Genomic DNA, 15,761 nt, shown 5'->3' with positions numbered 1-15,761 from the left:
ATGACCCGGCCCGTCCTCCCGACCGATCACCGGGCCGCCAAGGCGCCGCCGGAACGTTCATGCAGCTTCGGGTCGCTTTCCTAAGGCTTGTTTACACGGTTCGGGAATCACGTGAGGTGGGGGGCTCCAATCAATGGGCGATCTTTAGTACGAGAAAGGAAGGACGAGGAGGAGGAGGAGGAGTGTGGATCGAGAGGGCCCTACGTGGTCGCATGTGGAGGGCGAATTTGGTAGGTTCGTTGCTCGGACATCGATCGAGCCACGCCTTGCTGCTCGTCGCGGCCCCGTACGGACTCCACGGATCGACCGCATTGCATTTAGACCTGTTAAACGGGTGAGTCGGGTCGGGTTTGGGACGGGTCATAAATGGTCCGACCCAAATGACCCATTAACCCGTTTATGAACCATTTATTCATAGTGTAAATATCCCGACCCGGCCCATACCCGACCTGACACGACCCGACCCGACCCACATTGCTAAAACACTTTTATATTTAACCTAATCTAGGAATACTTGTTTCTTATGATTTTTTTTTAAAATTATACTGCTAAAACATTTTATACAATACAAAGCTAGTGAAAAAATTTTATAATTTTTTTAAAAATTGAGGTTCTGTTTGTTTTACGAAAAATGCGACATTTCTAGAAAATATTTTCCATAAAGTCATTATCCAAGAAAATAAAAAAATTTAATATATTTTTATTTTTTAAATCGAATTTTTAATTTATTTTTGCCTCGAGGTCGCCGGAATCGGGCTAGCTCGAGGCTTGCCAGATCGGCGAGGTCGTCCCATCCCGGTGGCCGTGGTCGACCATCGGCCGAAATAAAAAAAAAAAAGAAAAAGAAAGAAGAGAAAAGAAAAAAAGAGAAAAAATAAAAATAATTAAATTTCGATTTTTTTTAAATATTTTTGTAAAGAGGGAGAAAGTGTGTGGATGGGTCTAGTAGGTGGGTTGAACATGGGTTCCAAACTCAACCTATTTAGACCAATTTATCTTTAAGCTTTAAAATTTAAAACCCATTTAAGGTTGACTCTTTAAAATTAAAGTGACCCATATATGACCAATTTATTTTTAAATGGGTCATATATGGGTTTAAGACCCATTTTGACACCTCTAATTGCATTCATTGCGATCAGTTCGGGAGAATGTTTGCTCGTGCTACTCTGCGGATCTGCGGATAGTGGCGGATGCCGTTCGAACCGATCAGGTGCTTTTAAGTCAATTAGGGATGTCGCTGGATCGTGATCAATAGCCAACACTAGTCGCGACATGGTTTGGACAACAAAAGACGGGACGCACGGATCGCGAGGCGGCGACGGACCGGTCGCTGCGATAGAAATCGAAGTTCGCGAGATGATCCCGTAACTTTTCGAAGCTCGAGGGTTGATTGATGCGCGACGAGAGGGAATCGTCCAAAAAGTCCTAAACTTGTTGTACGGCGGCCAACTCGGTCTCGAACCTTTTGATTGCGCCGGTTTAGTCTCGAATCTTTTGACGGCTTGCTAATTTAGCGATTCCGGTTAATTTTTGGCCAGAAATCGCTGATGTAGACAACGGCTGATCTACGTGGCTCGACCGGACAAGGAGAGGTTGGGTTGTCGAACTCGGCCAGTGGTCGGCGGCCCCTCGCTGGCCCTTGACTATAAACGAAAAAGAAAAAGAAAAAGAAAATTAATATAAAAAAATTTTAAAAAAAAAAAATTATTCACTTTAGCCCGGCCGGATGACATCCACAGGGTGATTTTTGGTCAATTGATAAATCGTCCGAATGTTTATGATTAAATTGGCATAATTAAAAATTTTAAGACGGAATTGACCGTCGTGTACAGTAGGTTCAGGATATTTTAGACGATTTTCCCGTCCCAACGACAGCGAAAATTCGACAATTTAGCAAAGGAATTTATGATAGGCCCATTGGCTAGAGATGGAGACGGAGAGAGATTGGTAGGTTTGTTCCGAGACCTAAAAAAAGTGGCCAAGTTTTATTTATCGCCATCCACTAGTCAGACTTGGACATCTACCACTGTTCCTTGTTGGACTATCCACCAATATATATATATATATATACTGCATTCATTCACGGCCCAAAAAACTGTATACACTATACGATCTAATATAAAAGAATGAAAACAAGACCCGAGCATGTTCTAATGCTCGATCATGTGCGCGCTACTTGTCACTGGGGTCGGAGTTTATTACCCACCGATCGAATTCTCTCTCTCTTTCATTTGACGAATAACAACCGGTGTCCCATTGTTTCATTCCAATTATTCGAAAACACCGAAGCAAATTAGAGACGGTGCAATTTATGGACGGTCTCGGGATTATATATGTATATATCTAGGCATGATTTCACGAGGGAACTAAATAATTGTTCACCTGGTCAAGGGTGGGGTTTCGTATTCTAGTGTTTGCGACTTAAGTAGCTAAAACATCTAATCATCGATCTAGAAGGATTATTGAGCATGGCTCGGTTCGAAATTTTTTGGAGAGTTGCGCATTGTCGCGGAATCTTCCAAGTTACGATTGAAGTTTATCTTTTCCAGATGGGATTATTTTTTTACGACAATATATACATTATTTCTTGAAAAGATTCCCAATAACTGCGATGATTTTAGTGTGATTACCTCCGAACTCGATCACATGGACGACGCAAGTCACTAAATTCACAACATGTCTCGAAGCAAATTAGACACAATGCAATTTATGGACTGTCTCGAGATTTTATATATATGTGTGTGTGTGTATAGACATGATTTTTACGAGGAAGCTAAATAATTGCTCACATAGTCAAGGCAGGGTTTCGTACTCTAGTGTTCGTGACTTCAGTAGCTAAAGCATCTAATCTAATCATTGATTTAGAAGGATTATTGAGCATGGCTCAGTTCGAAATTTCCGGGAGACTTGCACGTTCTTGTGGTGGAACCTTTCAAGTTACGATCGAAGTTTATAAATTTTCAGATGGGATTATTTTTTTTCACGACAACAAATATCAGTATCGCAAGAAAAGATCCTCGATAGCTGCAATCATTTTTAGCGTGATTTACCATCCGAACTCGATCACGTGGACCGCGCTTGTAACTAAACTCGCGACAAGTCTCAGGATTTTCCTCTCGTTAAGGAAAGATCACCATAGGTCTCTTTTACCAGGTCCATGAAATGAAATCGGCCTCTTTTTACCCTGGCCGACGGCGATGATTAGACAGAGATCAACGTCTCTGATAATCCCGTGAATTAAGGGCGTTCCCACCGTCGATGATGCGGAGGCTCGAATGGGATGTCGCCCCGATCCGACGGCCGAGATCACCCGACACGCACACAGCCCTGTCGCGTTAGCGCAGCCTCTCAACTAACTAACCAAGTCCGGAGCCGGTGGCGCGCGAGTAGTAGTAGCTCGGCCCCCCCCCCTCACGCCCCCCCGTGCGTACTGGCCCTTCAACACGTGAGCGACGAGCCCGTCCCAGCACCACTTACCGGCTCCGAGCCGATCCGATCCGAGCCGAGCGGAGCCGATCCGTAGACTTAGCACGGCCCTGGCGAGCCAGCGGCCACACCAGCCAGCCCAGTCGCCGCCCATCCGCGCGAGCCGAGCCGAGCCGAGCCGCGATAACGCAAGTATTACTGAAAACGAAGAGCGACAACGAAAACGCAGGTATTAAAGGAGGGGGAAGGGCGTCGTTTTTGCACGACAGCGACTCCTGCTCTCATATATCTCCAAGTTCGGAGCCCTCTTCGTTTCCGTCACATACGTTATCAACCGCCCTGCACAGAACGTCCCCCCCCCCCCCCCCCCCCTCCGAAGGAAGGAAGAAGAAGTAGAAGAAGGAGAGAGCACACCTCCTCCGGTCGTCGCCACCGCCGGTGTTCGCGTCTCCCGGGTACCCGGAAGGTCGAGTTTCTTGCGGCGGCGGCGGCATGGGGTTCGTGCGGTCGGAGGAGAGGCAGCGGGCGGAGATTGAGGAGCTCCGGCGCGTGCTGCTGGCGTGCGCCGCCGTCCACCGGAGGAAGGACGACGACGGGATCGGGGCCCCTCCCAGGGCCGCGCCGAGGGGCGACGACGACGACGAGGACGACGAGGCGGGCGGCGGAGGGGGGAGGGCGGTGTGCGTCACCAGCGGGGTGTCGTTCTTGGGCCGGGCCCTCGTGAGCCGGCTCCTGCTCCGCGGGTACTCCGTTCGGATCCTCGTCGACAACGAAGGTACGCTACGCGATCTACGCACACGACATACCTGCGCCGGACGCCATTTCCTTCTTGTTTTTGTTCCTGTCCCGCTTTGGTTCTTGGCTTTTGGATGAACTCGTCGTGACGTTAGCAGCAGCAGCAGCAGCAGCAGCGAGGATCGAAACCGATACGTGGAAGTAGACGAGTCCCACGGCGTAATCGATGGCGAACGAAAACGACCCCGTATCGCACCATCACCCAGCCAACTCCGTTCTCCCTAATTTTTTTCGCAAAGCGTCGCGAAGATGCCACGTAGATATTTTCATCGTTTGACTTCAAGCGCTTATGCAAGGCAAGGGATAGAAATATAAAAAGTGGTTTGCAAAGAAAGTTTTCCGACCATTTGTTTAGAAAAATGGACGGCAACGATGATGCTTCAAATGTGGCCCATATGTTGGTGTTTTCCCCCGATCTTTGGTCGATAAATTTTCATATTATCGCGCGACATGTCGACGCAAGGTTGTTTTTATCGATGCGAACCGCATCTAATCTGTAGGATCCTTCATATTGAACGGACTAATCAAGGAAAAATCCTTCTTGTTTGATCTAACATTGGACCAAGATAAGATGGCTCGTAATCCCTTTTGTTTTCCTTTCTTTTGAATGGCTAGTCAAGATGGGTTCGATCTTAGGAAGGGTAGAAAACCACGTGGAGCTCGGATTTTGGTTTGGTGTACTTCAATGTAATCCTCGAAGATGGCCTAGGTAACAAAGATTGTTATATCCCTCGAAGGTCAAAGCCCAATAATTCGAATTAAATAAGGAATTGAGAATCAATTGACGAAGTCCACCGGCGGCCATGATGGGGATCCATCTGTGCCGTGATCCACCCCTAGAATACTCGGATCGACGTCACGGTGCGGCGTTTTCTTAATTTCCGAGACTAAAGTAGATCTCTCCGGTTCGGACCGTTCGTACGTCGCGGGTCATAGGCTGACAAGCTGTCATGATGAATGATTTTCCGTTGAGCTATGTTCGTCACTGTTGTTATCATTGCTATTACTTTTAAGGGAATGCTGATTGTGATTGGGGGGTCTGTGGCGTGGGTTGACTTTTTTTTTTTTCCAGAGGACATGGAGAAGCTGAGGGAGATGGAGACCTCGGGGGAGATGGGGAGCGCCCGGAGCAATTTCAGCGCGGCGGTGGCGAAGCTGGGCGACGTGCAGAGCCTGTGCGAGGCGTTCGAAGGGTGCGCCGGGATTTTCCACACCTCGGCGTTTGCTGATCCGGCCGGGATCTCTGGCTACACCGTGAGTGTTCATGCTAACCTTTCCTCCACGTCGCCTCCGTCTCTGCTGGTCTGAACTTTATCGCATTATAAAGGGTCCTATCGCATTGCTCAATTGGTGCTAGACAGTAAGCAGTACATTCGACGCATATCACGGCCCGGTAAGTTCCGCGAATTACCTTAAAGAAAAGGTTTCCTGCTGATGCAGTTGCAGAACGAGCAGCTTCCCCTTATACACAAACCGTTTCGCATGGTTCACTCCACATCTGTGGCAAAACACACCCACCAGCCCATTAAGTTGGGTTTGGTTGGAGTTAAATGAGATCCTCTTCGGTCCTCTGTAATCCCATTACTCGCATCAATGTCACTTTAAAGGCGGTTCTGCTACTTATAGCTATAGAAAACTCTGTCTCTGCCTGCCCTTCGAAGACGCGAAGAAGATCCCATAGTGTTAGGTTCGTCCCGCGGGTGGTGCGACGAAGAGGATCGATAACGGCATGTTTTGGTTTGATCGGCACGTGGTAGCTTTTAAAATGTGTTCCTGATTTGGTATGAATAACGCGGCCTTCCCTAACATCAGAAGAAGGGAAGGAGAAAAGGTGGGTTAGGTAGATTGATCTCGCGGTCCAGACATTAGAGGGTAGTGTCTCGCCGTGACCACTTAGATATCCAGTCAATTTTCTTGAGTAAGTGTCCGCACGCATCGAGTAATTTTTGTGCATGTACATGCTGATAATTTCGTGGTAATTGACTGACTTAGATGTGGACTTATCTGGTTTCCATTTGAGCAAAGATCATAGTCTCCTGCTTCTTAGTCCAATCTCAACTACCTCCGTGGCTAACAGTCCCCTGCCGAACCGCTGTTCTTGTTGTCATTGTAGAAAGCGATGGCGCAGATAGAAGTGAAGGTGAGCGAGAGCGTGATGGCGGCGTGCACGAGGACACCGTCGGTGAGAAAGTGCGTCCTCACATCGTCGCTTCTGGCCTGCGTATGGCGAGACACCGCGCGGAACCACCTCACCAACGTAATCAGCCACGATTGCTGGAGTGATGAAGCCTTGTGCGCGAGCAAGAAGGTATTTGCTAGAGACACAACACATTTTTGCTGAAAAACATTCTACTGGAAGAGGAAACGTCAATTAACTTCTTTTACTTCTTGATTTGCAGCTATGGTATGCCCTGGGCAAGCTCAAGGCTGAGAAAGTTGCTTGGAAAATAGCAGAAGAAAAGGGACTTAAGCTGGCCACGATCTGCCCTGCTCTCATCACTGGTCCTCAGTTCATCAACAGGAATCCAACAGCTACAATTGCATATCTTAAGGGTACATCACATGCCCTCCAATTTTCATAGTCCATCTAACGTTCACATTGACGCCCATCTTAAGGGTTTTTGGGTTTTTGGCTCGAGTTCAGGTGCCAAGGAAATGTACTCGGATGGTGTATTAGCAACGGTGGACGTGACGACACTGGCAGATGCTCACGTGCGCGTGTTCGAGGCGATGATCAAGACCGCATCAGGGAGGTACATCTGCTTCGATCGGGTGATCGACGGCGAGGATGACGCGGCGAGGCTGGCAGGGGAAATGGGGATGCCGGTCGATAAGATCCGCGGGGGAGGAGAGGGCGAATCGTCCAGGGAACCACGGCCGAGGTTGGAATTGTCAAACCGGAAGCTTTCTTGCCTCATGTCGAGATCGCTACGTCCATGTTACGATGAGTCGAGAACAGTCTGATTTTGTTCCTATTGCAATGTCCGCTTTGTTTACCACGTCCTGTCCATGTAAAGGCCGAGAACGATGCAGATGAATATAAATTTTGCAGTTAGATTTTCAGAAATTTCAGGAGAAAAAAGACCATGACCAAGAGTATCTGCACTGAATCTGGAATGCCAAAGAAAATACGACCCACTATACATTTCCACCGTCTTACGAAGATCAAAATCATTAAACACGTTGATTACGAGTTTTGAAAGAGTGTCGAGTGAGAGAAAAGCACGCAAAACAGACAGAAAAATCAAATGGGCATCGAACCAAGATCGAGTCCCGGATGTTATTACACAACTGCAAATCATTAAGTTCACCGAAGTCCCTTAAGGGCAAGAACTTGTTGGTCCATTGACATCGCAGCTGTTCTTGTTCTTATTCTTGTCATAGCTCATTGATTCAGTGAAATGACAAGGAAATGTACAGAAAGCATCGCGACTTCACAGGAAAAGAAAAGGAGCAGAACGATGAAACCCAAAAAAAAAATTTGAAATGGAGATGTCAAGCCGAGCTGTTGGTGAAATATTTCCCAAGCAAAACAAAAGAAAAAAGAAAGAGAAAAGGTCGAGATATGAAGCGATTCTGGTCGGGGCTCAGAGAGTTGCTGTATCTGCTCAACGAAGAACTCCATTTTCGGAGCTCTTCTCATACAAGAGGTGTCAGAATATGGAAGCACTCTTCATCTTCGCCCCACGCGACACGACCCAAAAAAACAAAAAAAACAAGAACCGCCCACGAAGGAGCAAAAACCTTGAAAAGACCGACACTTTGCGACGCGAAACAACAACAATCTTCGAAAGAAAGAACAGAAATTATGCAGGAAGGAGAAGAAACAGGAGAGGCGGAGAGAAGGAGACGGCGCGGCTGCGTCCAATGCCAATGCCAATGCCTAGGGCTTCTTGTTGCGACTTGTGACCGTATGAGACGATGGGATCGACAATTTATAGACGAAACTTGGGGGCTTCTTTTGGGTCAGAACACAGGCCCATCGTCGCCTAAATTTGTTCAATGGATGGGCCGACATGGAGTCGAGCGAGGGCTCTGTCCACAACCCTAACGCTCTGTCCTTTCTCACCCACTGATTAACTTTTCAATAGCAAAAGCAAAGTACAGTTTTACCCGTTCAAGGAGCAATCAAATAGAAAACAAATTGGCAGTGCCAGTTACTGCCATGAGCAGAGCAGAGCAGAGCAGCGGCGCTTTCGGCAACCGCCCGAGAACCTTGTTTTCAAGAGCGAAGCGAAGCGAAGAGAGAAAACCGGTGGCGCGTGCTTGCTCGGCCTGTCGCGTGCGAGGCCGATGAGGTGGTGGGAGAAGGAGGAGGAGGAGGAGGAGAAGGAGAAGGAGAAAACATATCTCCTATATTCGCTGTCATCGGGACTCACCCAAGTAAGAGAAAAATAATGCTGAGATCACCCCTCTGACTCTCATGATTTTCCATTATAATATTCAAATGAATATCATTGTTCCCAGATGAAAGATGCTCCCCTGACATCATTTGCGTGAGGTTTTCCCTTTTTGGTCTCGGTTTTCGAATCGTAGTTTATTCAGTCACAGAGAGAGAGAGAGAGAGAGAGAAGGGTAGGAAGGAGGAGTGCTACTAGAAATAGCGTCGTTTCGCTTTGCTCAGATCAGATCGACATTAGCATCGTCTTCGTCTTCTGCGAACAGAGATCTCTCTGTCTGTTTCTCTCCCTCTCTCTCTCGCTCCCCCCGCATCATATCAACCTGAGCGCACACTGTACGGTTCACTGTAAAGACCGGAGATTTCTTTTGCCCAAGCAATCGCCGAAGCACCACTCGGATGCGCAGCGCCTTCTTTTGCTCGGGCGACGAGACCCTTGCAGCCATCGCTCGCCTCCACGGTCTCTCTGTCACTCTCCGAGGTACGTCTGATTTCATTCCCTCGCTCGCAAGCTCCATTTATTTCTCTGCACTGGGGTCTCTTTCCACCCTGTAAAAAGAGTCAGCACCAAACGCATTTCGATACATCCATCGCCCCTTTTCTTCGGAACCTGCGATCAACATATGGGCTATCTATCTGTATCTGCATGTCGAATGGGTTCGAGCATCTGGGTCTCTTTCCACCTGTTCGATTGAGCTTTGCTGCACACGACCCCCATGGGATGTAAGATCACCCGTTCATTCCGCTTTAGGCGTCTACTACTGTAGCAACATCTGGGCCCATTCAACCGAGGAATCACTTCACGTATTGAAGTGATCTTTCGCTAGAGTTCAAAAGGTGATCTTTCACTGGAAGAGCACGTCAAACACCCCTCGCTCGTAAATCCCACTGTCATCACCTCTCCCTCACGAGGCAAGAGCGCGGGTAATTTGCTTCTGAGCTGCTCCCGCTTTGCCTCGTGTGTGATTGCATAGGATCCTTGTTTCCCCTTCCTTCAAAAGGGAAGCTGTCTCGGGGCCATCTCGGCATCTGATTAATCCGCGCTAGCCGGCGGCACGACAGTCGCACGGAACGATATCCCTACACAAATGGTCTCTAAATTTTGACCAAATATGCAATATGATTCTTGAACTTTTGATTTGTTTAATATGATCTCTGAACTTTATCTCAAAGTGTGATGTGATCTCTGAACTTTTAATTTGTTCAGTATGGTCTCTGAATTTTCGGTAAATATTCAATCTAGTTCCTAGATTATATGAAAATATCAAATGTTATCTTTCCACCACCCGCCTGGGTGGCGCTGCTGGAAAGGGCATTCTTCCTCTCGCAAAAGGTTGAGTGTTCGAATCCCGGGCGCCGCAGGATGACTTAACCGGTGCACGTGTGTAGCGGCTAGCACGTGTCGCCCCCAGGGTTTATCTCCCGGCTGTCGACCGTGCGGGGTTCCCTGGGTTACCAAAAAAAAAAAATGTTATCTTTCCATTGATTCATGTTTATGGACTATAATGAATATTTTCATATAGTTTAGGGATTACACTGAACATTACCAAAGGTTCAGGAATCTTATTGAATAAAATTAAAAGTTTGGGGACGACATTGTATATTAGGCTAAAAGTTCAGGAACCACACTGAACAAATTAAAAATCTATTGTTGAAATTGTGCATTATGCCGAAGCTCGAGAACCATTGATGAAAGTGTTCGGGGTGGGGGGCGGTGTCCCTTAAGCGACTCGAAAAGATTATCCAAGTTTGGTGAGGGATCGATTCGAGATAGGCTAATGAATTCTCTGACCCAACAATGGTTTTTCATAGCGGGCCAATCTCAATGCCCCCCTGCTTCTTCTAATGGGCCCTATGGCCTAGATAATATATGTTACGGTTTATGCTTGGACATTAAAATTCCTGAATTAACGAAGCTCCTGGTCCACGGCATAGCTTTGAAGAATAATATAGGATATGGTAGTTTATTTTGTTAGATAGAATAATGTGGGGTTAGGGTCGTATGGACAATTTTAATTAAGGCGGGGGGGACATAAGCCCCGATCTTAGCTGGGCCATCAGTACTCGCTAGTTGTACCATCTGATCCCATGTGAACACATCATCTTTTCTCCACCCCTCATCTTTTCTCCACCCCTCTTGTCCGGTCAAGGGACAAGGCCATTGGCCAATTCAGCATATATATATATATATATACACTCATTTGACTAAGTCTACGTATGTATTGCCCATTTCATCTGGTCTTCTTGGCCTCATGTGCAAGACCAATTCCAACATATCTATCTTCCTATTGTTGAAAAAAAAAAAAAACCCGATTCAACATTTTCAAAGTCGAGTGTTTTATGGGCGTACAACTTATTAAACTCAATTAATCTCTTTCGCCCTTACTTACTTTCGTGCTCGCTCACTCACTCCGTACTCTCATCTCAGTTTGGGTATGAATTTTTTAGATTGAGTTAAATATGAAAATATTTTAATAATGCGAATCGTAAAAGAAAAAATTTGAGAGGGTCATTCTGTGAAAATTCAATTTCGAAGCCGACACAATACGGGGGGGAATGAGGCAGGGGAGGGGACATGAAAAGTGAAAGATTCGAAAGCTCAGGTGAAAAACATTAAAGTCAAGCGTGGGAGACATCAACTCAGGTTTTACTGACTCTCTCCTCTCCTCTGTCCTTTTCTCGGTCGCATTTCATCTCACCTTCCCAAACGTAGGCCCCTCTCTCTCTCTCTCACGTGCGCTTCCCCTCTGACGTCCCCCTAAAAAGGCTTCGCTCATTTTTTAGGAATTGCCCGAAATTCACATTGATGAAAAAGTTATGATCCACTGGCGACGCTATAACATGGTGGGACGGCGTATTGAAAATCACGAACTTTCTTTGCGGCTTTAAGGCACTGTCATTATTAGGGGTGATCGGTTTTTGGTCCGATCCGATTTCAAAGTGGAACCGGGAACCGGACCGAGAGAACCGGTTCCCAATTTTGGGAACCGCGGACCGGACCGGTTGGTTCTAGGACTGAGAACCGGACCGGACCGGCGGTCCGGTCCGATCTAATGGAACTGGTCACTTAGAGTTTAGTTTTTTTTTTTGGTTAAACACTTAAGGTTTGGTTCACATTTTATTAATTTTTGTCAATGAATTTATGTCAATAAAGTTCACTTAGGGTTTAATTCACATTTTACTAATTTTTATCAATGAATTTATGATAATTAAGTTCACTTAGAGTTTAGTTCACATTTTATTAATTTTTTCTAAAAAAAATATAACAAAAATATATATTAAATAGTCGGTCTGGTTCGGTTCCCCCTTGGAACCGGGAACCGGACCGCCCGAAAACCGGTTTCCGCTTTTAGGAGCAGGAACAGGCCGAAATCCCGGTGATTCGATGGGTCAGGTCGTCCGGTCCGGTTTGGGCGGTCCAAGTTGCTCACCCTAGTCATTCTTGTTATGACCGAACCCGTCATAAAAACGGATTGAACCCGCCATAAAAACAGTCCGATTCTTGGTTCCAAAGGAAATAAGTCCGATTCCCAATGCTGAAAATTTAGAACCGGTGTTGTGCGGGTAGGTTCCAAGTTCTGGTTTTGAATCCACCTAGTTGGAACCGGCAATTAGAACCTATTTTATGGGATTGGAAGAAGACGAATGAACTTACTTAACTTTCTTATTACTTTATATTTCTGTTTATTTTTTTATTGATATTTTACTCCGTGCCGTTTTTTTGCCCATACTATTTTGCTGTAATTGCTATATGTATCGGTTATCATATAAAAAAAATGAAGGAAAAGGATGAAAAAAGAATCGATCTTGATAAAAAAAAAATTGCGTACACATATCGACCGTGTTCCTAGTATGACGCTTTTAGTCACGAAGGAAATTAATCAACACTTCTACGCTCCGTGAAAAAGTTAATTATTTAAAAAAATATCTGATCGTTCATGATAATATTTTGTTATTAGTAACAGAGGGAGTTGCTTGGGTAACTGGGCTCACGTGCGGCTTTGATTGGCAAATTACTGGGGTGCCGCGACGCTCACGTCACCCTCTCGGTACACGCGCCCGGCAGCACTCCCCACTCGTGCGTGGTCCGCACGTGCCCGGCACAGAGCGTGGCCGCGGGGGTTTCTCGCCATTTAATGCATCGCCCGCTTCAGCCAATTTCGTATTATGCCTAAAATATATAAAAATAAGAAAATAGAAATAAAAAAAAATCCATTTTCCCAAGCCGCCTGCATTGCCTCCCAGATACAGTTACGCATACGCTTCACGCTTCCCCCGTCTCTCTCTCATACGATTCGCATCGCAGGAGTTTACGACATTGAAGAGAGAGAGAGAGAGAGAGGGAGAGAGGATCGGGTCGACGGGATGGAGGATCGACGGCGACGAAGCACGCCCGGCAACCATGTCGGGGCGGCGGCGGCGGCGAGGCGGAGGAGGAGCAGGTTCGCCGACGACGGGGGCGGCGGCGGCGGCGGCGGCGGCGAGGGATCAGTGGGGGGAGACGGGATCGAGTGCTCCGGGGAGCGGTGCAGGTCGTGCACGGCCGGGGTGGTGGCGGACTGCGCGGCGGTGTGCTGCTGCTGCCCCTGCGCGGTGGTGAACCTGCTGGCACTCGCGCTCGTCCGGGTGCCGTACATGGTCTGGCGGAGGTGCCTGGCGAGGAGGAAGAAGAGCGCCGCCACCGCCGCCGCCGCCAAGAAGAAGAGGAAGTGCGGGAGGGCGGGAGGAGGGTCGAGCGAGAGGGAGAGGATAGTGGAGGAAGGGATGAGGGAGTCGGTGTACGGGTTCGGGTTCGAGGAGGGCCTCGGCGGAGGCGGCGGCGGCGGCGGCGGCGGCGTGCCGGAGGAGGCCGAAGAGAGATCGGCGTGGCTGGACCTGGACTTGTACGAGGTGGGTCATCTGAGCTTCGGCAGAGTTTCCTTCACCGGGGTTCAGTTCCAGGGGAAAGGCGGTTGCAGTTGAAAGGAATTCGACCAATTCATCCATGGATCTTCTTCCTTGTATTTTCTTGGTTTCTCTCTTTCTTTTTTTCGGGCTGGGAGGATGTGAAGAGCAGCAATGCGTTCGATACCTGGTATCACTGCGAACAGCGTGTGGTCTCTGATTTTTCACGCCAAGAATCCATGCGGTCTTGGTGTTTGGGGATTTTCTGGTGCATGCATTAAACCGCGGAAAGAAGAAGAAGACGGCGGCGACGAAGATGGGGTTCGAAAGGTATTCCAGCCGACGGTCGACGAACCATCTTTTTTCCGAAGGTTTGTACATGGATTGGTCGATGTGCTCGTAATTGGTGTGCGATCCTTTTGGGATCATCTGCTCATTGGGACTCTTCCGCTCTTACGTTGTTGTACGCTGAAACGATGAAATGTTCAAACAATTTTTCGGCTGTCGCCGTTTCTCTCTTTTGGTCACAGTGCTTTTAGTTAGAGATTTCACGGTAACTTGGCTTTTGGTCCTTTCTCCTTGACTGTCTTCTGCTGCCTCCCCCGTTCAAGAAGATGAGAGAACACTGTGCATCCTCGTGTGTCATTGAAGTTTTTTTTCTCCTTTATCTCGCGAGTATTATTCTTGTGCTCACTTGAAAGAAACGAGCTTGATATATAATAACGAAGGAATTATGTATTTCAGAAATCACGAGATATGATCTCGTCTTCTTTTCTTGTTTAAAATGAGGATGCAAATGAACTCATGGCATCGATGATTCTGCTTCAGAGTCTTCGATCCGGAAAAAAAAAAAAATCCCAACTCGAATTGATCGACGGCGACTTTGTTCATATCATTTTGGTCGAGAGTTAATTTATTAATGAGTACTTTTGATGTACACTTACTTAGCATTCGAGGCACCGATCTTTTTAAGGCATATTACGCATGGCACGAGTTCAATCGGTAAGGTTAAAAGCCGCTGAATAAGTTTAGCAAACCGCAGTCAATTATTACGAAAGATCCTTTTGTTCAAGCGAGCTTCGCGCGTCCGGAGCAGTGAAAAGTTTTTACCGAGATTGAGACGAGGTAAGACCGTAAGAGAGAGCCTCGAGGCTTTTTTTTTTTTTGTCCTGTAGTGGCTGTTTGGACAGAATCGATAGGTGAGGACAAACGAGTTGAATTACGAAATTTTCCCCCCCTAAATGTCGCAGCCCTTTGTTTGACCGGCGCTGTCCTATTTCACTCTGTAAATTCAAATCTAACGGTCTTGGGACTTCCGGTTTCACTTAATAAATCAGTTTCGTTTTGCGAAAAGTAAATAATTTAATTAATATTTCTCTTAAAAAGGATCACTTATGTCGTTGACAAGAATGTGTGAACGAACGAAAGATATTTTCATCATTCGTGAAAACGTTTAGATATAAATTGCCGTCGATCATGAAAACATTACAAGTGATCATTTTTAAGAGATTTCCAAATCTTTCATTTTCACGAAATAAACGGAGCCTTAATTTCGACAAATTAAGGATACTAATATTTAGGGACGTTATGATTCATGTGTAGCTTGCATAATGAAGACCGAAAGTCGATTTCTATGTTTATTGTTGGGAGCACACAGCAAATCTCCCCCGGTATTAAATTTGCTGTACTTTAATTCAGATATCCTTCTCCATCAACATATTTTAACTTGAATTTCTAATGCCCAACTATGGAGTTTGCCTTTAAGCCCGCGAAAACAGCGTTGGTCACCAGATTCCTTCCTTGAGATATTCGACAAACATCGATACATATTGGGAGTGGCCCACCAATCGACCATCGGCTTTGATGAATGCGTAGCAGAAGTTTGATATATTTACCTGAGAGATCCCCAACAAGAAGCTCAAGTTCGATCCCGTCAACATATCTAGTTGGATCCACCTTTAGTCAAAAGCTTAGGCTAATGAGTTATGGATCAACTATGATATATTAACCGCTCAACACCATACTAATTTTTTAATGTAGGACTTCTCTAATACAACTCACACGTGTATCCTAACACTTGTAATATAGATCTCCTTTATTCACCAGTAAATTTGATCATTGAAGTTGGTTCGAGAGTCGATCTTAGTTGAATCTCATGGTAACTAAATCCAACAACTTAAATTAAGAACCCGACTATTCAACTTCAATCAAGCATCGAAACACAAAACTCAACCGAACTAGAGCCTAATTCACCAAA

At 46.5% G+C, this 15,761-nt stretch overlaps 2 protein-coding genes and 1 non-coding gene across 3 annotated transcripts; 2 read left to right on the top strand and 1 right to left on the bottom strand.

The window, feature by feature from the left end:
* The first annotated feature begins 3,760 nt into the window (after positions 1–3,760).
* On the top strand, positions 3,761–7,288 carry LOC115688322 (cinnamoyl-CoA reductase-like SNL6). The gene is made up of 5 exons (XM_030614121.2): positions 3,761–4,201; positions 5,294–5,475; positions 6,335–6,529; positions 6,621–6,774; positions 6,866–7,288. Exons 1-5 carry the CDS (start codon positions 3,919–3,921, stop codon positions 7,183–7,185), a joined length of 1,134 nt encoding a protein of 377 aa, XP_030469981.2. The 5' UTR covers positions 3,761–3,918; the 3' UTR covers positions 7,186–7,288.
* Positions 7,289–7,805: 517 nt separating this feature from the next.
* On the bottom strand, positions 7,806–7,905 carry LOC115688333 (small nucleolar RNA snoR1). Its single transcript, XR_004006563.1, has one exon. It is a non-coding gene; the product is annotated as a small nucleolar RNA snoR1 (small nucleolar RNA).
* Positions 7,906–12,985: 5,080 nt separating this feature from the next.
* On the top strand, positions 12,986–14,254 carry LOC115688324 (uncharacterized). The gene has a single exon (XM_030614126.2). The coding sequence runs from the start codon at positions 12,986–12,988 to the stop codon at positions 13,580–13,582; it is 597 nt and encodes a 198-aa protein (XP_030469986.1). The 3' UTR covers positions 13,583–14,254.
* Positions 14,255–15,761: the final 1,507 nt, after the last annotated feature.

This window comes from Syzygium oleosum, unplaced genomic scaffold (assembly GCF_021117445.2).
Source record: "Syzygium oleosum isolate NSW1041296 unplaced genomic scaffold, Sole_v2.1 Sole_v2.08, whole genome shotgun sequence".
NCBI lineage: Eukaryota > Viridiplantae > Streptophyta > Magnoliopsida > Myrtales > Myrtaceae > Syzygium > Syzygium oleosum.
Note: the sequence above shows the minus strand (reverse complement) of the source record. Positions and strands in the feature narration are given on the sequence as shown.

Excerpts from the sequence above, each read along its gene's own strand:
- LOC115688322 (XM_030614121.2), top strand. The coding sequence starts at position 3,919 with ATGGGGTTCGTGCGGTCGGAGGAGAGGCAGCGGGCGGAGATTGAGGAG. Across the intron at positions 4,202-5,293 it reads GATCCTCGTCGACAACGAAG|AGGACATGGAGAAGCTGAGG; the intron begins GTACGCTACGCG and ends TTTTTTTTCCAG. Across the intron at positions 6,775-6,865 it reads TACAATTGCATATCTTAAGG|GTGCCAAGGAAATGTACTCG; the intron begins GTACATCACATG and ends GCTCGAGTTCAG.
- LOC115688324 (XM_030614126.2), top strand. The coding sequence starts at position 12,986 with ATGGAGGATCGACGGCGACGAAGCACGCCCGGCAACCATGTCGGGGCG.